General features: G+C 56.3%; 6 protein-coding genes across 6 annotated transcripts; 2 read left to right on the plus strand and 4 right to left on the minus strand.

Annotated features, from left to right (window-relative positions):
* Positions 1–162: 162 nt before the first annotated feature.
* On the minus strand, positions 163–7944 carry J4E87_007320 (uncharacterized protein; the record flags this gene model as incomplete). Its single annotated transcript, XM_049378916.1, has 6 exons — positions 163–1178; positions 1227–1310; positions 1372–1983; positions 2030–2658; positions 3249–4050; positions 4107–7944. The coding sequence occupies 6 exons, from the start codon at positions 7942–7944 to the stop codon at positions 163–165; spliced, it is 6981 nt and encodes a 2326-aa protein (XP_049231186.1).
* Positions 7945–10905: 2961 nt separating this feature from the next.
* On the minus strand, positions 10906–11378 carry J4E87_007321 (uncharacterized protein; the record flags this gene model as incomplete). Its single annotated transcript, XM_049378917.1, has 2 exons — positions 10906–11322; positions 11376–11378. 2 exons carry the CDS (start codon positions 11376–11378, stop codon positions 10906–10908), a joined length of 420 nt encoding a protein of 139 aa, XP_049231187.1.
* Positions 11379–11623: 245 nt separating this feature from the next.
* Positions 11624–12822, plus strand: CPR2 (Peptidyl-prolyl cis-trans isomerase B; the record flags this gene model as incomplete). Its single annotated transcript, XM_049378918.1, has 6 exons — positions 11624–11734; positions 11787–11881; positions 11935–12020; positions 12074–12206; positions 12286–12437; positions 12560–12822. 6 exons carry the CDS (start codon positions 11624–11626, stop codon positions 12820–12822), a joined length of 840 nt encoding a protein of 279 aa, XP_049231188.1.
* Positions 12823–13603: 781 nt separating this feature from the next.
* DED1 (DEAD-box ATP-dependent RNA helicase) lies at positions 13604–15772 on the plus strand (the record flags this gene model as incomplete). Its single annotated transcript, XM_049378919.1, has 3 exons — positions 13604–13812; positions 13864–15191; positions 15273–15772. The coding sequence occupies 3 exons, from the start codon at positions 13604–13606 to the stop codon at positions 15770–15772; spliced, it is 2037 nt and encodes a 678-aa protein (XP_049231189.1).
* A 2954-nt stretch (positions 15773–18726) lies between these two features.
* J4E87_007324 (uncharacterized protein) lies at positions 18727–21289 on the minus strand (the record flags this gene model as incomplete). The annotated part of the gene is made up of 4 exons (XM_049378920.1): positions 18727–20506; positions 20550–20567; positions 20624–20880; positions 21092–21289. The coding sequence occupies 4 exons, from the start codon at positions 21287–21289 to the stop codon at positions 18727–18729; spliced, it is 2253 nt and encodes a 750-aa protein (XP_049231190.1).
* A 1039-nt stretch (positions 21290–22328) lies between these two features.
* On the minus strand, positions 22329–23240 carry J4E87_007325 (uncharacterized protein; the record flags this gene model as incomplete). Its single annotated transcript, XM_049378921.1, has 2 exons — positions 22329–22978; positions 23036–23240. The coding sequence occupies 2 exons, from the start codon at positions 23238–23240 to the stop codon at positions 22329–22331; spliced, it is 855 nt and encodes a 284-aa protein (XP_049231191.1).
* Positions 23241–23862: the final 622 nt, after the last annotated feature.

Below are 23862 nucleotides of genomic sequence, written 5' to 3' on the forward strand. Positions count from 1 at the left end.
AATGAATCTTTCCGATTTCCATATAAAGACGACTACGCGTCTCACGCAATGAACGCCATGCTACCCAGCCTATTGAAGCACAAGAAACCCGACCCTTACAAAAGACAAGACAGAATGCCAAAGTCACAACTTCACAGCTACTCAACTGAGCCCAACACCGCGTCAAGCCATCCTGGGCAATGGCGGAAGTGAAGTAGGATCCCATCTCCTCTCGCCCTCCATGTCAACATCATCATCGCTGTCTTCCTCACTAGCATCCTCCAACGCCTCCCTCCTCTCCATCTCATCCACATCCATCATGTCATCGCCATCATCCTCGTCATCTTCATCTTCACTACCCAAAACAGGTCTGTCATGGACGTCTGGCAATCCGCTACCCCTCTCGCCCTTGGGTCGGGCTCTGAGCGCACTTCTGCCGCCTTCCCAGCGATCCAAGCGACGCAGGGCTCTGCTTAGCATCTTAGCGCGGTAGTATGACTCCTCGCCATGGTCGTTGACTTCGCCGCCAAAGTCGAGAGGTACGAGGCCGGAGGGCATGGGCGGGGGTGTTTTGGTGCCGAGTTCGTATTCGGGAAGTTGGGCAAATTGCGCGTGCGATTCTTCGTCTGTGTCGTAGCCGTCGGCCATGCCTTTGCAGCGGATCCAGCTGCGCATAAAGGGGTTGGCTTTGCGGCGGCGCTTGGCTGCGGCGGCGTACTCGATGCGAATACCTCGGTCAAGAATGACGTCGACACGTCGCCTCCTGTATTGCTCGACAGCTAGTTGGTGTTGTGTAAGGGGACGTGTTCGTTTGTGCGAGGGGTCAGAACCGTTGAGCGGGAGGTAGAAGCCGTGTGGTCCGTTGAAGGTGGGTGCGGATGTGGAGGGGGACTGGCCATCTTGCGAGTGTGGAGCGTCGAGTTTGGTCTTGAAAGAACGTGCGGCTGGTGTTCCTCCGGCGCCTATGCCTGATGTGCGATTGCGCGACCAGTTCCCGCGGCCGGGGCCCTTGGGCGCAGGAGACGAAGCCGGTCCGTCTTCGTTGAGGAGGGTATTGATGCGCATGTTGGGTGTAGCCACCTTCTTGGCTGTGTTATAGACGCTGTTCGGTGGAGACGCAGACCGAGTACGGTCAGTGTCTGAGGGGTAGTCTCGTTCGATGATGGATTTTGCAAGCTTGCCTCGTCCTCGTGCGGAGCCTGGTGTTGTTAGATCGGTGTCGCCGCAAAGGCTAGAGAGCAGCATACCATGGGAAGGCGATTGCCTGTCGCGTCCAGGTGTCCAAGCACCATCATCGGCGGCGATGGAGAAGACTGGGTTTTGGTTGAAGCCTAGAGGTGGGTCAGCTACAGCCGGACGTGAGCGGAGTCACAGGTGAATAGCAGCACTCACCCTTCTTGTTGGTACGCTTGGGGCCTGTCACGACGGGCGCCATGTCGCTTGCCAATATAGCTGTCCTCTCCTTGCGCTTAATCTCACCGAAAGTCTTCTCTTCGATGGAGTCGACGTTCTCCAGCGCCTCCTGCTCTGGCGAGAGTATGTCAAAAGGCGGGCACTTGATAGGGAACTCAGCCGTAGTCGGATCGTCGGCCGGACCCATCTGGCCGGGACCAAAAGGGTTGCTCTCGGCAGCCTCCTTGGTGAAGTCGCTCTCGAGATACCACCACATGAGCCAGAGGAAGGCCGTGGCTCTGCTCTTGCTGCTCAGGTTGGAGCGCATGACGAGGTCGAAGAAGTCGCGCGGCGGGAAGAAGTGCAGCTCTGAGATCTTGGGGGCGTATTGCGACAGGACGAAGATGAGGTTGACGGGGTTGGTACGCGGGACGGAGGCTGCCATGATCTCCTCGATGGTGCTGGGCTGCTCCTGGTCCTCGGTGGCACCCTTGAGGATGGACTTCAAGCGGGGCGCGTCCTGCAGCTGCTTGTAGGCATTCGGGTCTTGGTGGGCCTGGAGGGAGGGGATGGAGTGGTAGGTGCGCAGCTGGGCGCGCATCTCGGGGAAGACTGTGGCAGGTTAGGGGGGCTCGAGGAGGGACAGCAGGTGGCCTACAGTTGAGCGTCGTGTTCATGCGGCCGACGTTGACGAGCAGACACACCATGGCCATGTTGATGGCAGCCGGGCGCTCCGTCAGCAGCTTGTCCTTGAGGATCTTGCTGCACTTGCTGCTCTTGGCCATGGCGTCGAGGTAGATGTCGGCGAAGGTGTGGCCGCTGGTGCTGTCCGACTGCTTGGTGAAGACGGGCCGGTCGTCCTCGAAGACGAGCTTGAGGAAGTCGAACTGGATGTCCTTGCGCCACAGCGGGATGCCGTCGTCCTTCTTCAGGTGCTTGATCTTGTTGCCGCTGTAGACGGACGACACGCTGCCGTTGGCATTGCGGCGCGTCGTCGTCGTCGTCGCCGTGTAGTACGGCCTCGCCGGGTCCGTGTCGTTGACGGGGCGGGCGGCGTCGGGCCCATCGCCGCCAGCGTCGCTCCCATCGGGGACAGGCGTGTTGGCCTGCGAGGGCGAGGGCTTGGAGTCGTCCATCGGGGGGTCGGCGGCCAGAATGTGTCGCAGGCTGTTTCTCGTGTCGGGCTCGTCGGGGCGCGCAGGCAGAGGCGCCGTGGCAGCCGCTCCGTCGTCCATGGCCAAGTGCTCTGTGTCTGGTTCCACTAGTCCTGTGCTGGCCCGCTGTCGCCTGAGCGCGCGTCTCGAACAAGCAGGCAGGCGCGTCGCAGTCGTCAATCGCCGAGAGGGAAGCTGCGTCTCAGCGCGGAAAGCGCATCCACGCCCAAGCTCAGACCTCGGGACGCTAGGCCAACGCGATCCCATCACGAACATGGTCAACCATCACAGTAGGTGCTAGCAGACTTCAATTCATTTCCTAACCAATTGCGCAAATGCAGTGCACCACGCATACATCAAAGTAACCAGGATATCTCAGCAAAAGTTGCACAAAAAGAAAGCTCCAACACGCGCCGCGCGACTGCCGAAGCCAACCTGTCGCCGAAACAAAGAAAGCGGCCTGCTGCAAGCAAGGGGCGGGGGTATGCAACGCGAAAAGCATACACAACTCCGAGCGAGTCGCCTGCTCCATCTCGCCAAACGCCTGGTATCGCTGAATATCCGTACAACACGCAAAAGGAACCCCAAATCCCGCCTCTCCAGCGCTTCCAAGTAACCAAAGATCCGGCCCGTGGTCCTGAATTAAGAATCAAAAATTAAACTGAATTCTTGGTGCATCGTCATGTGTCGTCTCTGTCGCGAATCGAGCCCAGGCTTGCTCACTCGAACGCCGTCTCTTCTCGTACCATTAGAGGGTTGTTGGTGTTTTGTGAATACATTCGTGCATCCATCCGTCCATCTCCGCGTGGAGGGTTGGATCCACCCGAGCCCTTGCGTTGGCCGCCCATGCCCATGTTCATCAAAAGCATGCCGCTCTCTCGTTTTCGTTGCCGCTGTTCGCGAGCTCCGCTAGACTGAACAGCGCCGTTCAAGCTGCCGTATCCCTCTCCAGAGTGATATGGCTGGTCGTAGGCTGGCGCATCGTAGCTGGGTCGCATGGGAATAAATCCCGAATCATAGCCGTTGTATTGGCCTTGCTGCTGTTGGCCGTACTGCTGCTGCTGCTGTTGGTACTGCTGCGGGGGCTGTGGGGGCGGATAGCTGGGAGCGCTATTCCCTTGATAGCCTTGAGGCGGTCGGTCCATACGCTGCTGGAATGTCGTCTCGTTGTATGCCGGCGTTGGGAGGTCTGAGAACATCTGCCTCCGAGGAGACCGAATCGCGTCGTCCCCCAGGTGAGAAGTGTTGTTGCGGATCTCGTGGATCGGGGAGCTTGCTTCATCGAGAGCAGTACCGAAGATATCCGTGTAGTCAGTCAGGAAGAAGGATATCAACGGGGCCGGAATGTTCAGAGTCGGAGCAAATACGATGCCAACATTCCTCACGGTCATCTTGTTCACCCCGGAATTGTCGACAATCTCAATCAGGAAAGACGCCATGTGTCGCAAGAGCTCAAGGTTAGGCCTAGGTAGCTTGTGTACCAGAACGTTAAAGCTCTGGATCTTCTTGCTACGCTCGTCCATATCTAGAATGTGTCAGCCCATGGTCTACTAATCAACGTCATCCGGATAGACCACTTACCGAGAACCTTGAGGAAGTCAAGATGCAGTTCCCGAGTTAGGACAGAGGCCGGCAGTTCTCGCAGGTACAGCTTGAGAAGCGATGCGACGGCGTGAACGTCATAGTACTGCCCGTCTAGCAACCTGATGTCACCTTCGTTGTTGAAGCGATCGCGCAGGCCCTTGATAACAATATTTGACCCGCTGAGCCGGAAGATGCCCTCTTCGCTGATTGCCTTCTTTGCTCGCAGATACTCCAAGCACCTGTAGACGACAGCTGGCAGCGCCACGTTGACACCGTCAGGCTGCGTAAACTCCACAGCTTCCATAAGTGGAATACCAAACACACTGCGGCCCGGAGGCAGGCGATGTTCTACAGCTGGCTGCAGCGGAGTGCTGACCTGGACTGGTGCGAGGTCAGAAGAGCCGCCACGACCTCTAAAGCCGAATATGCTACGTTTCTTGTCTTTGACGGTCGTGGGTCCTGCCGCTGGTTTGCTGCCCCAGCTCTCAGAGTCCTTGATGGGGGTTCCGTTGCTTGGTCCTGAGATGGCAGGATAGTGACCTGAATTATCTTGAAGGAAGGACGAATCCTTGGGCGACCCCCGTGACGACTTTTCTACCATCATATCACGGTGATTGGGTCCGCGGACGGGAGCTTGCGCTTGCACTGTGTCGTCATAGCTGAGGCCTTGCAAGCGATCCTGCTCTCCCATATCAGGGCTTTCTCTCCGCTGAGAGCGTGCCGAATCTTGGCTGGCCTGCTGCTTTTGAAGACGCGTAGCAGAGGGGACGCGAATCTCGACTGGCGAAGTTTCGTCTGGTATGTCGACATGTTGCAGAAGAGCCTCGACCCAAGCATCTCGCTCTTCATCGTTCTCCGCACACAGCACATGGCGCACCAAGCTCGTCGAATCTTTTCGCTTTGGCTCCAAGATGAGGAAGGCGTGTCGATATTGGTTATCTTCAGAATCGTCCCGTCGTTGTGGCGATTGGTTTGACTGCTGTTGTGACTGCTTCCCAATCTGTGCATTTTGCAGCTTGATCGTTCCCAAGTGCGCACCGCCCTCGCCCTCAAAGTACCTGAACTCTGAGCCATCCAGAACAAAGAAACGCGCTTTCCAGCCTCCGAAATTCTTGCCACGCTTGGTGAGGTAACCTTCCTTGCGCTGCGTTTTCTGAACAGACACTATCGGACCTGGTGTGGGCTCGGGGGCCAGTCTATCGCCAGCCTGGGCGCCTATTACATCAGTAGACAGGTATTCACAGACAATCAATGCCGTCTTCTCGTTCATGGGAGTTTCCAGGACAGTATCAAAGTATTGGTTGAGGGCGACCCGGCGAGCGTCAATCTTGGCAGGCGCATGTCCTCCGAAGAGAGCACGGTCTGGAAGTCGTCCCTGAAAGTCGCACAAAGACCTCAGCTGAGAGTCTAGAGAAGGCAGCGTAGCAATGGTCTTTTCCACACGCCACAGCTGTTTGTTATCAGAGCGGGCGTAGACGGCAAGAATAAAGACAGGGTCCTCCTCCTGCGGCTTGGGGGCGAGCATGCTCATACGTGATGGCCGAAGGCGAGACGAGAAGACCTTTACTTGAATGGAGGGCAGTGCATTCGGGGGCAGCAAGAGTCCGGGGTACTGGTCTGACACGAGTCCGCGGTAGACGTGTTCTGCATCCGGAACATCGTTGAGGGTAGGGCTGCTCGATGGTGATTCTGGACTGGGCTGTGCACCTGGTACAGTCAAAAGGCCCGTCGACGCCTCTTTGCGTAGCTGGTTAGGCTGGTGATTTTGGTTGACTGGAGGTGACTGATACGACTGAGGTGTGTTTGGTGGGAATGGAACTTGTTGCTGCATTGCCCGAGCAGCCGACTGGTGCGTGGTAGTCGGCGACATGGGTGGTGATGCGATGGACTGCTTAGGATTTCTGGGCAACGGCGATCCGAGTGGCCTGTCCGTGGGTCGGGGGCTGGAAGGTAGACCTGGACTCATGAGTGGGGATGCGACGCTCCGGTTAGCCATCATAGAACTATCGGAGTTTGCAGGACTAAGAAGAGCATTCAGAGAGTTGGCAGGCGGGTGACGGGGAGAGAGTGGAAGGCCCGATTGCAGCGCATTGAACTGACGCGGCGAAAGGGGAACCGGGACTGCCTGAGGCTGATCGCCTGCTGGTGTTTCAGAAGGCGTCGCTTGTTTGCTCTTGCTTTCGCTTTTCTTCTTCTTCGACTTGCTTCGAGCTTCCTCATCTTTCGAATACATGGCCTCACGGACCCTGTCATCTTCCTCTCGAGTCTTTCTCCTTCCTCGCAGCTCCACGACAGGTATCTCATCCACCTCCAGTATATCGTCGTAATCAGAGTCGACATCGTCGCCATGCACGGCCCGGTGGAGATGTGCGCTGGTCGTTGTGGGTTTCGACAGGTTGAGTGGAGCTGGCGGTGCCTTTCGCAGAGGCTGCGGAGTCTTTCTTGGGGGTGATTCAAAGCCATCGCCGCCGACGACAGGCGTAGCTTGGATCAGCGATATCTGCGGAGGCTGGAGCTGTGAGCTGCCCGGGACGAGCGTCACGTCTGAGGTGTTCTGGGGAGGAGTGGCTGGCTTCGGAGCTTGCGCTGGGGGCTGAGCAGCATCGCCGGGCTGCAGCAATGTAGAGTCGAGGCCGAGGCCCCTGCTACCAAGGCTAAGGGGTTGCACGGAGTAGTCTGTAGGTGAGTTTACGGCTGACGAGATGTTGGATGCCGTGGAATGAGACGGCGACGTCGCTAGCTGTGAGTCTGGGATGAGATGCGGTGCGGGGTGCTCTTGCGTCAGGGGCGATGTCTTGTGCTCGGTGGCCTTGGTGTCGCTGGGCCGAGCGGCGTCACCAGGTTGCTCACCGAGGGCTGGCGACTGGCTGGTCTCGCGTTCCACGACCGAGTCGAACGTGTCGGACTTTTGCAGCGAGCCGGGGCCGGGTGGCAGCTGCTCCGCGTACTCCTTGAACTTTCTGCGGTAGCGGTCCTTGTCCTTCAGTGCGCGCTCGAGGTCTTTCTGGAGCCCGATGATCATGGACCGTTGCTTCTCCACCAGCCGCCAGAGCTGCGCGTTGTGGCTGGACGTGTTCTGCTTGTCCTTCCACAGGGCCAGCATGGCGGCCTCGGGTGAGCCTGCAGCGGCCATCAGACTGGCCATGTCTGGGGGGTTGGCGGTGCTCGTGTCCTGCGACGGCCGGGGCGCATGACTGGCGGGCGGGCGGTTCTGCGAGGCCGTCGACGACAGCGAGGATGCGGCCGAGTCTATCGAGGGGTTGCGGACTGGCACCGTCGGCCTCGTGTCTGGCCGGTTCGGGCGTGATGGTGGAGGCATGGTGACGGGCGAGGCTGGCGGGGAAATGCCAGCCGAAGACAGCGTGGGAGACGACAGCTGGCGGAGTCTGGCATACGCAGACGGCCGCGACGGCTGCGCGAAGCTCGGGGTGGGGACGGTGGGTGGTGTAGGCGGGTGCGCTGGCTGGGTTGGGCGAATGGGCGAGGTATGCTGTTGCTCCTCCGCCAGCAATGCGTCGAGCTTCTCGCGCGGACTGCGCGGTTCGTCGAGGCGTGGTGAGTCGCGGTAGCCCGGCTGCTGGCACGGGGGGCCGCTCTTACCAGTCGAATACAGCGGGCTTGGGACGGGTTTGCGACGTGCTCGGGGCGGGTGTTGCTCGTCCGCCGTGGCCGGCACGTTGTGCGAGCGCGTCGAGTCGTCGCGAAGGCTGCGAATACTGTCCGCGAGCGACGGCGCGGAGAGAGAATGCAAGGGCGACGGCGGCTGGTGCTGAGGGATGTGATGTGCCGCCGTCCTTTCCTGGAGCATGTGCATGTCTGTATTCGTCGCCGCCATGTCCAAGGCTCAAACGGGCTAGCGGACGACCGGGATATCTGGTCGACGGTATAGCAGACGGCCAGTGGGGATTAGTGTTTCGGCGACGCTCTGAGTGTCTGGTGAATCCAAAGCTGCCACGCTCAGCAGTCTCGTCAGCATCTGGCGTCCCGCGCAGCTTGAGACAAGTCTCCGTCAGAAGGAGCAGCCGGAACAGAAGAGATTTGGGCTTGTCGCCTGCCGGCTTCTCATTCGGCGCCATAACCGCCCTTGTAGGAGCCGGGCCAAAGTCAAGCCTGGTTCCTGCAGCAGAAGCGAGCCCTGTAGGCCGTCGTCTCCATCATCGCCTCCGCACGCCTTGATGGCTGCGTCCCCTCACGTTTTAGATATGCCCAAACCCGTCTGCATCCCCGTCGACCACCTGCCCGCGTAGGCGCCAGAAAGCTACTTTGGCTTTTCCATTGGCGCACACCTGTGGCTTGCTAGCCGTAATCAACTACGAGCCACCATCCACCGCCCCTCTTGTGCAGAAAGAGATGTGCGCGTGGTCTGCTGTCGCTGGTGCCCGCAGGCAAGCTGACAACAGCCTGACAAGCCAAAAGGTGCGAAATGCCCACCTATTGGCTACAGCCCAGATGATTTGGCATGCGAGTCCAGAGAGTGTATTGATTCGGCGGCGCGATAATCTGCGACTCATGGCAGACTCGAGAGCAACTCCGCCAGCCGTCTGGCCGTCGATTGGATGGTCGTGGTAATAATGTCTCTTGCGCACGGAGGCGTTCGAGTTGAAGGGCTGCTGGGTCGCTGCAGCACGAAGGATTTGCCAGGCCGAATCGGGGCTAGATCCGTCGATCACTTGGCACTCGTAGATGCAGCTCCGAACTCTCAGAGACAACCACCGCATGCCGTCCATCACCATGAGTGCCCAACCATCCGCTCTGCGCCGCGGCTGAATGCTCGAGTATGCTGACGGCCGATACATGCCGCTTGGAACGCATATCAGAATCATACGATTCCTACCGACCTGCGATTACATCTGAAACTCATCCGCCGTCAAGCGAAGTGTACTGCAGGGAGCCGCTGATAGTTCCACGACTAGACCGTAACCGTCGCCACATGGTGATCACGAGCTGCACCTAGGCTGCGCAACGAACCCAAGGCCCAGACTAATAATTCCTCTTTGCAATACTCTGTCAGGGGTAATTTGGATGATTGAGGCCGAGAAACGTCTTTTGTTTTTTCTGTCTCTGCGCTAGTACCCACCGCAAGCCGTGGAAATGAGATGCGACATTGCAGCGGACATCATCACTCGGGCGAGTAAAGATGCGGCATGAACAGCCTCCTTGATGGTCCAGCACCCACATCCTTCGACCGCACGCATTCCCTCCACAGATGCAGGGTGAGCCTGAGGCAGACGCTACCCCAAAGACATGGCAAGCATAACTCGGAACAGTTGTTTCCATGCGAGTTGGGTCAAGCCGCAAGCCTCTCTTACGTCTAATTATACATCGCATATCCAGCTCCGAGGGGCAACACCGAAGTATTATGATCTTCGTGATTGCAAATACGAGCTTTGCTGCGTTGAACAGGACAAATCACCAACGTCTAAATTGACAAGACTGCATCAACAGGAGCGCGGACATTACATCTCTGGTAATATGCGGAACTTACGGTGAAAGGAAAGCTATCCTCATTTGCAAATGGTAGTCTTTCATCAATGCATGCGCATACCTGTGAGAGCTCCGTCCGGAATGTAAGCTCCCGTTGGACCGCTAACCGCCGCCTGGACCTACAGTTCCTGCCATCAAATGTGGAGGAAGTATAGATCGGAGAGTGAAGTGGCGCCAAGATGGAGGCCAATAACGCCTCATCGGAACCTTGTGATGGTTTGCGCCATGGGACAGCTACTGCGTGGGTAAACCCAGTATGGAGCCCCTTGCTCAATGAACAAACGCCTACCATTATGCCCTCAAAACGCTCCACTTCCCATTCGCTACATCTGCGTACATCCACAGGTATTTTGCTTTGGAAATTACGAGGAAAGCGATGCAGGCAGATACAGTGAGAACATGGACGGGTTCTGCCTGTCCAAGAAGAAGAAACCGCATGGTGTAGCGTTCGAGGCTAATTCACGGGAGGCAATGCGTACCGAGCGAACGTAAAGTCAAAGCCAATTTCTGAGCAGGGAACAATGTGGACGCTTGAATAACTTTCGAAAATTGCTATCATGGAAGATAATATCGTCATTGTTGCCTCGGCGTTTGCAAACCACTTGCTTCATAACGTACTGTTCGAAACAGTGAGCAGCCGTCAATCAGCATTACGAAACCGTGTGTTGAGTGGCATACTGTCCATTGAACTCGAGTCCCGAGTTGTCAAGCGAATTCGCGAGCATTTTCACATTCCCCACAGCTTTTGATCCATGTCAGGATGACCGGACCCAAAACAGACATGTGCTTCAATATTCAGATTGTTAATTCCCATAGCTACAAGACACCTGGCTGTCACCAAGCAGCTGCTACTCTGTTATACAAAATCTTAGGTGTAATTTATCTATCGATCCTGACATCCTTCACACTGACCTTGACAGCTTCGTATCCGATGCTGGGCAACTGGGGTAGCGATCAGTTCGACTTGTCAACTTCCAAATGAGTTGCACTAATGGACTTCATCTGCAAAGAAGAGTTTGAGGCCGGGTGAAGGTCTGCACAACTACACTGTCTCTGAATCACAGATCGCGTTTTCGATGCAGAGACAGTGAGACAAGGCTCCGCATTGCTGGACTCCGTTGTAACACTGTCGAAGCATCGGCTCACCTCCAATGGATATACTAAGAAAAAGCGTCCGATATACTCAATGTAGTTGTGTCGTTAATCCATGTTTTCCTTCTAACTGCGTCTTGTAGACACGGGTCTATGCCTGCGCACCATACAGTATAATACACTCGTAGGCTTTCGTACTCCTTACAGCCCCACTCTTCCACTACCGCCTCGCTCCATCTTGTTCAATCGTCGCGCAGTAGCAATCTGCGATTGTTAGCCCATTGACCCACCAAGACCACAGCCACTCTCCTAGGGCCAAACCTACCTGTGTCCTTGTCTTCTGGCCCCTCACGGGCAAGCCCATAGCGTGTCTCCTTCCACGATATGTGCCCATATCCCTCAATCTCCGGATGTCGTCCTGCACTTGCCGCCGTAAATCGTTCTCAATCTTCATGTTGGCCAGTTCCGCGGTCAGATCCATGACGGTGGCGTTTTTCAAGCTGCCGACCTTCGCCCACGGGTGGATGTAGAATTTCGCCATAATGCGCTGCGAGACCGAGGGCCCGATGCCGAAGAAAGATTCGAGGGACCGCTTTACGAGCGTCGCTTCCGTGAAGCTGAAGCCGTTGATGAACACCTAAACCGTCAGTAAGACGCGCGCAAGGGGAAATGGGCGTTCCAGTAGCGTACCATGGCGGGTCAGCGTTCCGACGGCGAGTTCGCGTGTTGGAGTGTCAATTGTCGTGTCTGATCTCGAACTCCAGACTTCCGTTTCCCGCTAGACCCAGCCGGCGCTAGTGCGACAGTGCGGGCAATGGCTCTACCTAGGTAAAACGCAACGTTTCAACACCTCCTCCACCATCGCATTCCGCAGGGGGCTGTCCAAACTACTTAACCTTGCGACTTCCCTCGATTGTTTCCCGACACAATCAGGCACCATGGCTACCATCCAGAGAGCTGTCATTTCGCTCCTCTTGATCCTCTCGATCACTTTCGTCTTCTTTGCTCAGAGCACCGAGGCTGCAAAGGGTCCAAAGATCACTCACAAGGTGTGTATAGCTTTCAATCGGATGCATAGACGGACTTGCTGACTAGATCCAGGTCTACTTCGACGTTACCCACGGCGATGAAGAGCTAGGCCGCATCACCATCGGTCTCTACGGCAAGACCGTCCCCAAGACCGCTGAGAACTTCCGGTACGAACGGATACAAGTCTACGCATAATTCTGGGGCCTGACATAGACTACAGTGCTCTCGCTACTGGCGAGAAGGGATTCGGTTACGAAGGCTCTACTTTCCACCGCGTCATCAACAACTTCATGATCCAGGGTGGTGGTAAGTCCGACTCATGCCCGGCTCTAGGATTCACAATGCTGATCAACGGCTAGACTTTACCAAAGGCGATGGTACAGGAGGTAAGAGCATATATGGAGAGAAGTTCCCCGACGAGAACTTCAAGCTCAAGCACACCCGCAAGGGTCTCCTCAGCATGGCCAATGCTGGCAAAGATACCAACGGCGAGTACCCTTCCCTTTCACTCCCTGCAGCATGCACTGACTGTCATAGGCTCTCAGTTCTTCATCACCACCGTCATCACCAGCTGGCTCGATGGCCGCCACGTCGTGTTCGGAGAGGTTCTCGAGGGCTACGAGGTCGTGGAGAAGATTGAGAACGTGAAGAAGGGTGCTGGAGACAAGCCGGTCCAGACCGTCAAGATCGCCAAGAGCGGAGAGCTCGAGGTGCCAGAGGAAGGTATTCACGCGGAACTCTAGACATCAGTACGCATTCTTTGCTATTGAGTCGACCCCTCAGGTTGGAGAGCTGCTGATAGTTGTACCTTTTTCTTCAAGATTTATACGGTCATGCTGAACCAGCCATTCCTGGCGACGAACTCGATATCACAGCGACTCCGTCTCACGACGATATCGTCAACATTGCTGAGGTATCCCAGGCCTCTTCCACCAAGGGCAAAATTCCTGGCCTGGCTGCTGCTGCTGGTTCTGCTGATGGTTTGTCGGTCGGTCGGAAGCTTTTCTTTATCGGGGCTGTCGTTGCGATTTGCGTGCTCTTCTTGAAAACGCGAAATGGAGGGCAAAGCAACATTATGGGTGGGCTCAAGGAGAAGAGCATGGCCTAGATTACGAGAAATGCAGAAACGTTCCTTTAGTAGAGCATTGATCTGATACATGGTGAACATGGCTCTCTAGTGTGTCAAGACGCTAGCTAGGGTAGAGGGGATACGATGTCCTTGCAGTCCCTGCATTACCCGCCGATGACGATGTGCAACGGCCAGGGCACGTCCAGGGTAAAAGCAAAGAAGACAAATGTTGGGTTATCTAAAGCTATGGCACAGTCGCACAGGATGGCCTGGAGCCTGCACAAGAACCTAGGAAGGTCGCCACTACATTCAACTGCGGCCATGTCACAGTGCATGTCGCATGAAAAGCAAGCCTGCTGCAGCACACGACAGCTTCCATCTGTGACGTTCACCGCTCCCCACTCGCCACAGCCTGAGAACTCTGAGAGGGAGCGCTAGCGCCAACGGGGACTAGTGCGGGAAGGGTTCTCCGACACGCTTTTTTAACTTACCTGCGGCCGTCTCCCTCTTCCCTAACCACCCACCCTCCAAAACTACTCTGTGTGTATTGCACAACCTTACAAGCTCTTTTCCTGTGAAGTCCTTTCTTTTGGTCTTCACTTCTTTACTTCTCGTTTTCAGGACAGAGGCGTTCCCTTCTTTCCTGACAGAACGAGTCTCAGGCACCCGCCTGCGAGTTACGAGTTTCGTCACTTAGACCTGCTACTTTTCGTCTGTCGCTCACCGCCGAGCCAGCCGAAGCCAGCACATCTGTAATTTGCGCCCTGCACATTGCACTCCCAAACACACCCTCAACCAACTCGATTCCACCACGCCCATCATGGCTGAACAACTCGACATGGGTCGTCTCAACATCAACGACTCCCAGCACAACCCCCAGAACGGCTTCAACGGCGAGCGTTCTGCCTACATCCCCCCTCACCTTCGCGGCCGTCCCCAGGGCGGTCCCGGAGGCCCTGCACCCATGGACGGCCCGCCCCCGATGATGAACGGCGGCGGTCTCGGCGGCAGCGCGTGGGGCCCCGGAGGGTCAGTCAACACCCAGGACACAAAACAGGAAGGTGTGCTAACTGGTGACAGTCAGGGTCCTCCCCCTCAGATGAACGGCGGCGGCGGTGCCGGTGGCTGGGCCAACGCACCCAACTTCACTCCCCGCGGTCGCGACGGTCCCCCAGGCGGTGGATGGGGCGGTGCCCCTCGCGGCAACTTTGACCCCAACGCCTACGGCAAGCCCGGCGGCGGTGGCTCTGGAGGCGCCCGCGGGTCTGGCGACGGTGCCTGGAAGGACGGCAAGCACGTTCCCGGCCCGCCCAACCAGCGCCTCGAGCGCGACCTCTTCGGCATGCCCAACGACCCCTCCAAGCAACAGACCGGTATCAACTTCGAGAAGTACGATGACATCCCCGTCGAGGCCTCTGGTCAGGGTGTCCCCGAACCCGTCACACGTTTCACAAACCCGCCTCTCGATGACCACCTGCTGAGCAACATCGAGCTCTCCGGATACAAGGTTCCCACTCCTGTACAGAAGTACTCCATCCCCATCGTCATGGGTGGCCGTGATCTCATGGCTTGTGCCCAGACTGGTTCCGGAAAGACTGGTGGTTTCCTCTTCCCCATTCTCGCCCAGGCCTTCCAGAATGGCCCCTCTCCTCCTCCCGCACAGGCTCAGGGTGGATACGGACGTCAACGCAAGGCTTACCCCACTTCGCTCGTCCTTGCTCCTACCCGTGAGTTGGTCTCCCAGATCTTCGACGAAGCCCGCAAGTTCGCATACCGCTCCTGGGTCCGTCCTTGCGTCGTCTACGGTGGTGCCGACATTGGCTCTCAGCTTCGCCAGATTGAGCGCGGCTGCGATCTTCTCGTTGCTACCCCCGGTCGTCTCGTCGACCTGATCGAGCGTGGCCGCATCTCCCTGGCTAGCATCAAGTACCTCGTTCTCGACGAGGCTGACCGCATGTTGGACATGGGTTTCGAGCCTCAGATCCGCCGTATCGTTGAGGGTGAGGACATGCCTCCTACCGCTGCCCGCCAGACACTCATGTTTTCGGCCACCTTCCCCCGCGATATTCAGATGCTCGCCCGCGACTTCTTGAAGGACTACATTTTCCTTTCGGTCGGTCGTGTCGGTTCCACTTCTGAGAACATCACCCAGAAGATTGAGTACGTCGAGGACGGCGACAAGCGCTCTGTTCTCCTTGATATTCTCCACACACACGGTGCTGGTCTCACCCTGATCTTCGTCGAGACGAAGCGTATGGCCGACTCGCTGTCCGACTTCCTCATCAACCAGGGCTTCCCCGCCACCTCCATTCACGGTGACCGCACTCAGCGTGAGCGTGAAAAGGCCCTGGAGATGTTCCGAACTGGACGTTGCCCCATCCTCGTCGCTACCGCTGTAGCTGCCCGAGGTAAGTTTTCCAGGTTGTTCAAGCCTTGAGCAACCACTGTATTCTGCAAACCCTTGAACACCTTGCTGACTCATTTCAAAGGACTGGATATCCCGAATGTCACGCACGTAGTCAACTATGACCTTCCTACCGACATTGACGATTATGTTCATCGAATCGGTCGTACTGGACGAGCTGGAAACACTGGTATTGCCACTGCTTTCTTCAACCGCGGCAATCGCGGAGTCGTACGCGATCTCCTTGACCTGTTGAAGGAGGCCAACCAAGAGGTCCCTAGCTTCCTCGAGTCCATTGCTCGCGAGGGCTCCGGCTTCGGTGGAGGTCGTGGTGGCCGTGGAGGCGGCCGTGGCCGTGGCAACGCTGCTACCCGTGACGTTCGTCGCATGGGCGGTGGTGGTTTCGGTGGCGGTGGCGGTGGCCAGTGGGGAGGTGCTCCTCAAGGTGGCTACGGAGGTGGCTTCGGCGGTGCTCCCGGCGGTGGCTACGCTCCTCCAGCTCCCGGCGGCTACGGTGGTGGCGGCGGCGGCTTTGGTGGAGGCTACGGCAACCCATCCGGCCCTGGCGGCAACTCTTGGTGGTAAACGCGCAACGCACCGCTTCACGATATAGCCAGCCCGGGACACATTTTCTTCTCTACGATACCCTGGGCCTTCGTGTCGCCGCTACCGATGGCTTGCTTTCGATTTCCTTCACTTGCGAATGTTTTCTGCGAATCTTTCCCGGTTACCGCGGATCGATGCGGAAATCTGGAATCTCATACCCCAATCAGCATATAGACAGCGACTGTTTTTTTGCGGATCTGCCTGTTTTCGAGCTCTTCTCGCATACGATACCCTTCGACGCACTCTTGTCGAGCTCGAACATAGATGGCAGGACCCTCGTCTTTCTCGCAAAGGCATGCATTACGAACATTTCACGACTTCGCTCTTCTGCAAGCATGCTGCTTGGGGAGCTTTAGATTCTCGCTTTCCGAGTCTTCCACACGCGGATGACCTCTCTGAGCATTTCCTTATCTTACGACAAAAGCGGTTCCTTTTTTCCCGGTCATACCCCTCGACGACAACGTCTTTCTCGTCGTCCTTGCGTCTCTCGGTCTCTCCACACGCGGAGAGTAGCAGCATGACCCTGTTTTGGACGACGGAAAAGTTTACTGCATAGATGGCGTTCATGAAGGTCTAACCACGACCCAACCTTTGTACGAAGGAAGATACCCCCGGTTCTTTGTGGTAACCATCATGGTGGCTGTCTTTCCAAGGCCAGCTCGGCGGTGGGATTTAAATGCTCGTTTTGGTTTGCATGCGCATATGCGGACCTGACCCCGTGACTTGGGTGGAAGGAATCTGATAAAAGTATAGTTTCGAGCAAATGATTAGTTACATAGACTAGTATGCGCTGCCAATATGCGTGGCCTATACAATGCATGCGATTTGATACTTGCACACATTTCTCCTCAGTTGCTTCACATTTATCATAATGTGACATTACGTGGCATCTTACCGTCCCTCAACTTGGCGTGGCTGTCTCCAGAACATTATATCACTTCATCATCTTAACTAGAACTGCTGTGCATGTCCCGCTATACATTGCCAATGCGGTAACCGTGAATCATTGAGACTTCACTAGTTGACGGAGACTGTTTCTTAGTCGCCACCGCCTCCCACCTGATTCCTGGCTCTATCGTCCTTACCCGGCGAGTTGAGGTCCATATCAGTCGCTCACGCATCTACTTCTCTTGCCTTCCCAGACATCATCTGCGCTACACCATCCACTCTATTCTTCGCGCACCCTCCCACATAGCATCAGCATACTCGGCATCGAATACATCATTTTCTCTCACCCTAGACATCGTGCTGAGATCAACTCGCTTTCAGGAAGTCGGCCCATCATACCACAATGCCAGACCGCCTCACAGGACACCCGTCCCTCCAAAAGACCCGTGACACCATCTCACGATGGGGACGATGGTGCGGCTCCCAGATATCAGAATGGACTGCGTTAGCGAGAGAAGAGATCGAAGCAGATCTGCGTCGTACCAAGCCGTGGAACACAAGTCTCTAGGATTGCTTGAATCCGCTGCCCTTATGTAAGTCTTTCCACACTTGTTGGTATGAGGATGGGGATGACGAGAAAGATGGACTAACAAGTAGCGTAGGTATCGTCACGTTCTTCTGTCCTTGCGTCACTTGCGGAAAGACGTGGCATCGTCTTCACTACAACGGCGATATGAGTGGCTATGAGATTGTCAACGTGCCGGTACGCCAGTTCCCTCCCTGACAAAGTTCCATCCAGCTTCGATTAGCGTCCCACACTATTCCACCGCATACTTCCTTCTCAGATCTCTGACTGACACTACCGGGAACAGTGCATAGCCTACGGCTACTCGTTCCTCTGCTGCACCCCGCTCGCCCACGGCTTCCTCGTCTGCGTCCCCTTCGCATGGCAAACCTATCGGATCCGCAAACTAGGCGACCTCGGCGGCACTTGTGTTGCCGATATACTCAAGACGTGGTTTTGCACGTGCTGCTCGCTGATCCAGAACGAGAAGGAATCGAAGTTGTTGATTGAAGGGCGTACAACGGGGTTTTGGGGCGGTGACGGCGCGGGTGCTGAGGGTGTTGTTGTGCGGCAACCAAGTGGGGGGTTAGGGGAGGTGATGATTATGCCTATGGCGGTTGGAGGGGGGGTTAGTGGGCAGGGAGGAAATGGGACGACTACAGTTGGGCAATGTGCGGCGGTTTCTGAGCTTGCTGGCGAGACAGTGGTTTGCTTTAAAGGAGAGGAAGATGATACAGAGGGAGCCACTGGGGTACGACCACATGTCGACGGAGCCACCGATCAACACACCCGCCTCGAACCGCATGTGCCAGTTGACACTTCCAGCGCACACAGTTCCCACTCAGAAACGGGCGACGAGGCCATGGAGCGCATCGTCGCATCCGAGAACTCCACCTTAGATCTGGCTGTGATGGCATTGCCTGCGACTCCACAGCACATCGCCTGTACGGCTCCTGCGCGAACGACTCAATCTGAGATACCCAGTCACCTGAACAAGTCCGAGAATGATTCGTATCCGGACCCGGCTAGCGAGCACACCAGTTACAACGGTGAAGCGGTGATGGCAGAATAATACTGGGTATGCTCTGTGCAAAGGATGGTGTTGCTAGAGTAGACTACGCTTGAAGAGCTTGGGAAGAGGGAAGATGTGATGGGGTGTTGAACGGGTGGTCGGCAGAGGTGGATGGTGTCGCGTATTCCTATTCTGTCCCTACGTAGTCTTTTTTTTCCTTGCCCTAGTTAACGTCTTTGTGGTTTCAATGCATCGCTGGTATCTTCAAACTAATTCTCTGATTAATGCTTGTTTTGAGGAACTCGTCATGTTGATTTGCACGGTCGAAGATGGTAGAGAATGTATCAAAGTGCGAGATACTTCTTCATTATGAATTCGTAAGTCATTGTACAAGCAACTAATCCGTTGGGTACCTTGCGCTCAAGACCCCAAAATGGTGGCAAGATCAAATCATGCAATTCGTACATTCTACAGTCCGCTCAAACCATCCAACAATGCGGTCAACCCACCAACACCCAGCAACGCGCCCGCCGCGGCCTTCCTCCCTGTGTGACTTTTCTTACCATACTTGTCCCTTTCCCTCTCCTTCTCATACGCTCTACTCCTCGATTTGGATCTGCGCCGTCTTGGGCGTTCGAGCTCAGACTCGGATGTGGTAAAGTCGTCGTCGTGGCGTCGGTTGCCGGCATAACTGGGGTTCATGTAGGATTGGCGGAGAGGCGAGGCTTGTACAGGGTAATTCTGGTTTTGGATTGGTGCATGTGGGGGCGCGGGTGCGTTTGCAAAAGGGGTGTTTGGAGGTGGTGGGTAGTATGGTGGTGCGTTCATCGGCTGGGATGGGTGTCCGTTGGCTTGAGGTGGGTACTGTGGGATTCGTGGGGAGTGAGGGCGTGGTGGTTGCTGAGGGGTATATTGACTGGGTACCGGTATCTGGAGATTTGGAGTGCGGGTGTTGGTCTTTTGTTGGGGTGGCGGTGGGACGAGTCCCGGTCCAGGCATTGAGAGTGATCGGTCTAGTGGGGGTGGCCCAGGCGGCGGTGCGTAGTGCATCGTGTTCGTGCGATCAAGCGGGGGATGTGTGTTTCGCGGCACTGGTGTCCTGTCGCGGTCGAATGCGCTTCCTTTTAGAGCAGGTGGCGGTGGGGCACGATGGAAAGATGATCTCCTGGCTTGTGGTTGTTGGGGTGGAGTCTGTGGTGCTGCTTTCCGGTAGATGTCAACGGTACGTTCGACAAGACGTTTGACTTGGTCAAACTGCAATGGACGTTCGATGCAGAAGCATGTCTCCCCTCTCGTTCTCCTACTATCCCTCCGCTCCTTTTGATATTGTGTAAACCTGAAACCTGCCTCTCGGATTGCTTCCTTGCACACCCAACTAGCCATGATCTCGGTCCAACTGCTACGTTCCAAATAGGCAAGTGAATACGCTTGATCAGTATTCGAGCTGACTTGCTTGGCATCGACAAAGCGCCAGTAGTATTTGCGCGCACACAACTTCCAAGGTATTTCTAGATCGACTTCACTGTCTTCCTCTTTCGCTTCTACCGCGGCGGCAGCCTCGATGGGGAGACTACCTAGACTGGACCGGGGCGAAGCAGCTGTTTGCTGTTCTTTTGTAGCAGGCATGCTCGCTTGTGATGTACGAGGTGTAGCGATCGGTGTTGGCGGTGCAGGCGGACCGTAATGCTTCTCCGGGTGTGGACTAGACAGGCTGCTGGCCTCAGTGAACAGCGGCTGTATGCTGCCCGACCTTTGTGTTCGCCGAGCGCCATCACCTGAAAGCTTTGATGTGCGACTCTGCTCTTCTTCGCTATCTGACTCTACAGTAGCTTGTTGATACTCTTGTCTCTGCCTTTGTAGTTCACGTTCTTCGTCTCGTAAGCGGCGCTCAAATAGAGGCAGACTCGTCCATTGTTGTAGCAAGTGCTCGGCGCGCGAAGCCGATATACTGAAGACCGCAGGTAGACCATTCGCTTCGGTGTATACCGACGTGTCGAGGCTTCTCAGGTCCTCATCCTGATAAGATCGAAGGCTGGTCGGCCTAGGGCTTTCGCCATGCTCTGTGACAACTAAGCTCTGGGAACTGTCTGCCTCCATCAATAAGCGCGCATCAGACCGTGGCGATTGTTCGTAGAAGTTTGAAGCTGATAAGATGGATAGTTGCTGTTGAACTATGAGTGCCTCGAGTTGAATCTTTTCGTTGTCAACAAGTTTAGCGGCTTGTTGCGGAGATACCGTGGGACGTAACCTGAACGACTGTCAGCAGCATACTACTCCAAGCCAAGATGTACCTCAAGTAGAAGATAGAGCTATGCGGATGCGACTGGGTCAGAGGCCGAGTGCAGTGTAAGGATGCAAAACTTACTTTGACCACATTATAGTCTGTGCTGCATACAACGTCTGCAGTAGAACAGAGAGCGTCATACTCAGGGCTTCCAGGTGAGCTGTGAAATAGTCTAAGCTTGCCTTGGTCGAATGATCTAAACGGGGATGGCTGTGTTGAGTAGAGCGAACACTGTCTCTTCGGTCATGGAACTTGTTGTTCTCAATCGAGGTAGTCATCTCGACGCTGGTAAGCAAGTTCTGAGCCTGATCGATGGCATCGTCCAGGGTGTTGATGGCCTATATGAATGTCAGCGAGGGCGTCCACGACCTCATTTAACGAAGCATAAGTATTCGCTCCTCCTTGTCTAATGTCTTCAACTCCCTTGATCGGACAGAGCAGATGAGTGATTCCCAAAGTCTTCTTGGGATTATGCCAGTACAACACTCCGATCTTGGAATAGGCCATGCTTTCCCTTAATTGCAGCACGACTCGCGCGTCCTTACGTACCTCAGGTGACGGCAAACGATCGTCCTCTTTGATGATGGTCCCTAGCTGCTTGAGTATTGCAGCGAAACCGTTTGTTTTGTTTGCGACGGCAACTAGGTCTTTCGCGGCCTCAGGCGACTCCACAGCAACGCCGTATAGCTTCAGCGCGAGAGCTGAGCTCCTCGACACTACCGGTAATATATCCGCAAGCACTGCCATGCTCCCGCTAGAAAACGCAATACCAGATTGGAAAAAAGAGACAAAAAGAGCAGTGTGGAGAATCGGAGTCTTGGGAAAAGGCACCCGCAGCGAAGAGAGTCGAAATCCTTCGATATGTGTTACCGACTAGCTAACCCTAGAGTCGTGTGAGGTCATAGTGTAGGAATTAATGCAGGGCGCTGGTTGACCGACGACTAAATCCGGCGAAGATCACGGCCTAGTGATTGGCCAAGGTGCACGGCTGAAGGCAGGCGAGCACGCGAAGTGTTGAACTTATGCAGAAGTTGCCGCAGGGCTGGGCGAAAATCAGTGCATCGTAAGCATGCAAGGCGGAGGCAGTGCGCTCTCGTCAGTGTTTCCAATAAATGTCCTTGGTTGTCCGCGCGTGGGAGGCCTCGAGGGATTTGGCCCTCAACTGGAACTCGACTACGTGTTGGCAGCCTTTGCTGTCGGTATACCTGTCCACATGCCTAGTCCGAAGTATGCGCGGACGTCTTCAGGTGTTGCGCGTCAACAGTTGACTAGAGGCGCGCCAACGGTGTGGCACAGGATGACGCCGGCTATACGGGCGCGAGTTGGCCACCTGATGATTTCCGAGGCTCAGGCTGAGAAGAGTGGACAAGCGCATCGCGAAAGTGTACTTTGAATCTGCCTTGAGAGGCCAGCATCTGGTGGTGTGAGAAGACGATCCGGTGAAGATTTGAGGACGTGGTGGTGATCAGAGCCGGTTTGGGCCACTGGCAGTGGTGAGCTGCAGGCCAGTACATGTCGCGCCGTATCCCGTATAGCCCGCAATGGGAGAAGACAAGGCCTGGACAGCGTTCGGAATGGCATGCAGCTGCAGCGATGCCTGAGGGCGTTTGAATCATGGTAGTCAGTGAGCAAGTACAGACACATGTTCTTCACGGGCAGAGTGGGCGAGGTCGCACGTTGTTAGATGCCCGAGTCGACGCCCGGCGCCATGCATGCAGAGATGCCTTGACGTAGTTTCAAAATGTCTTGTACATATATGTCTACATGCAGTGTACAGGCCTAATTTCTAGGCGCCCATGAAAGATCGAGGGCTCTTGCTCTTCAGCGTTGTGTTCTGGCCGACAAAGTCCCAGTCAATCCTGTCCCACCACTGCTCGAGGAAGGCCCTCTTCCCGCGGACACCGTAGTCGTGCAGCCAGACGTGCTCCCACGTGTTTACGCACAGCAGCGGCACTACATCGACACCGCCCAACGGCTTCTTGGGCTTCTGGTCCTGCTGCGCGGCCACGCCGAAGGAGCCCACCTTGTTCATGTTCTGGTACGAGTCGGCGTTGTGTGTGTTGAGGTCGTGGGACTGGCGCCTGTAGTGGGCGCCCGACAGAGGCGATCCGGCCAGGTAGGTGGGCAGGATGCGCAGAGTGCCGCCCAGGCTGTTGTCGTTGGTCTGCACGAGCCAGACAAAGCCGGGGCCGAACATGGACTCGGCAGTGGCGAGGAAGGTGTCGCGCAGGGTGTCGAGCGAGGTGAAGTGCTTGTTGATGTGGGCGTGGAGGTCTTTGGACGGCTGGGCGTGCACGTCGGGGTTGGTGTTGAGGCCGCGGAAGAAGAAGTGGTTGTTGAAGGCCATGCTGGCGATGTTGAAGGCGTAGGCCTTGGTCGGGTCGCGGGCGAAGTCGACGACGAGGGCCTTGGCCTCCTGGTTCTCCCACGGCGTACCTGCAGAGCGACGTTAGCCTGTGGCAGCGCCCTGGACGCGGCGGGGCGCTGGCGTACCGGCGGTGGATGCATTCAGCTCGTCGACGATGTGGCCCTGGTACTCGGTGTAGGCGGTGCGGAAGCCCGTGGGCGAGAGCACGCCCGGGATGCCGTTCTGCTCGAGCTGGGCGTGGTTGTCCAGCGGGGGCACTGTGTAGAGGCTGCGGGCGGCGGGCGGCGGCCGTCTCCACGACACCCTCGAGGCCCCGGCTGCAGACTGCATGGCTCCCGGCCGGCGGGCCAGACAGCGTGTAATCATCATGTGTGCTGTCGTTGCGGGCGGCGGGCGAACTGGAGTCGGCCGCCCGTTGCTCGCTGCTCATCTTTTTCCGGCCTCTGCATCGTCGCGCTAGCCCCCGCCCAATCACGACGCGCCGAGCTCCAAGCGCCCGCGTCACTCGTTTCACCCACTCGCCTGCTTGTCCACGCAGAGCCACACAAGCACGGCAGTCACCTGCCACCAGACGCTGCTAGCCAGACCCTCCGCCCGCCATACAGTGCCTCTTGTCCACTCGGCGCCTCGGCTGCCTCTATTCTCAGAACACTCTCGCCGTGAGGAACGTCACTCGCGGCTCCTCGAGTCTAGCTCGTGCAGGTAGATATGCCCAAGGTAGGCCGTGTCTTTGTCTGTTCCGTTGTTCGTACTCTGCTTCCGTATCGCTCTCTCATTTCTTTGTTTCATTCCGAGTCACTTGAGGTTCGCAGGCCCGACCTCTTCAACCTAATACCGCCATCACTTCCATCTCCACCACCATGGCTCCAGTCACACCCTCTCCCAGTCTCTCGAGGATATCCCTCGCCTGCCTTTTCCTATCCCTCATCCCCACGGCACACGCGTCCAGTCT

Source organism: Alternaria ethzedia (assembly GCF_023757985.1).
Source record: "Alternaria ethzedia strain BMP 0044 chromosome Unknown scaffold_20, whole genome shotgun sequence".
Classification (NCBI taxonomy): Eukaryota; Fungi; Ascomycota; class Dothideomycetes; order Pleosporales; family Pleosporaceae; genus Alternaria; species Alternaria ethzedia.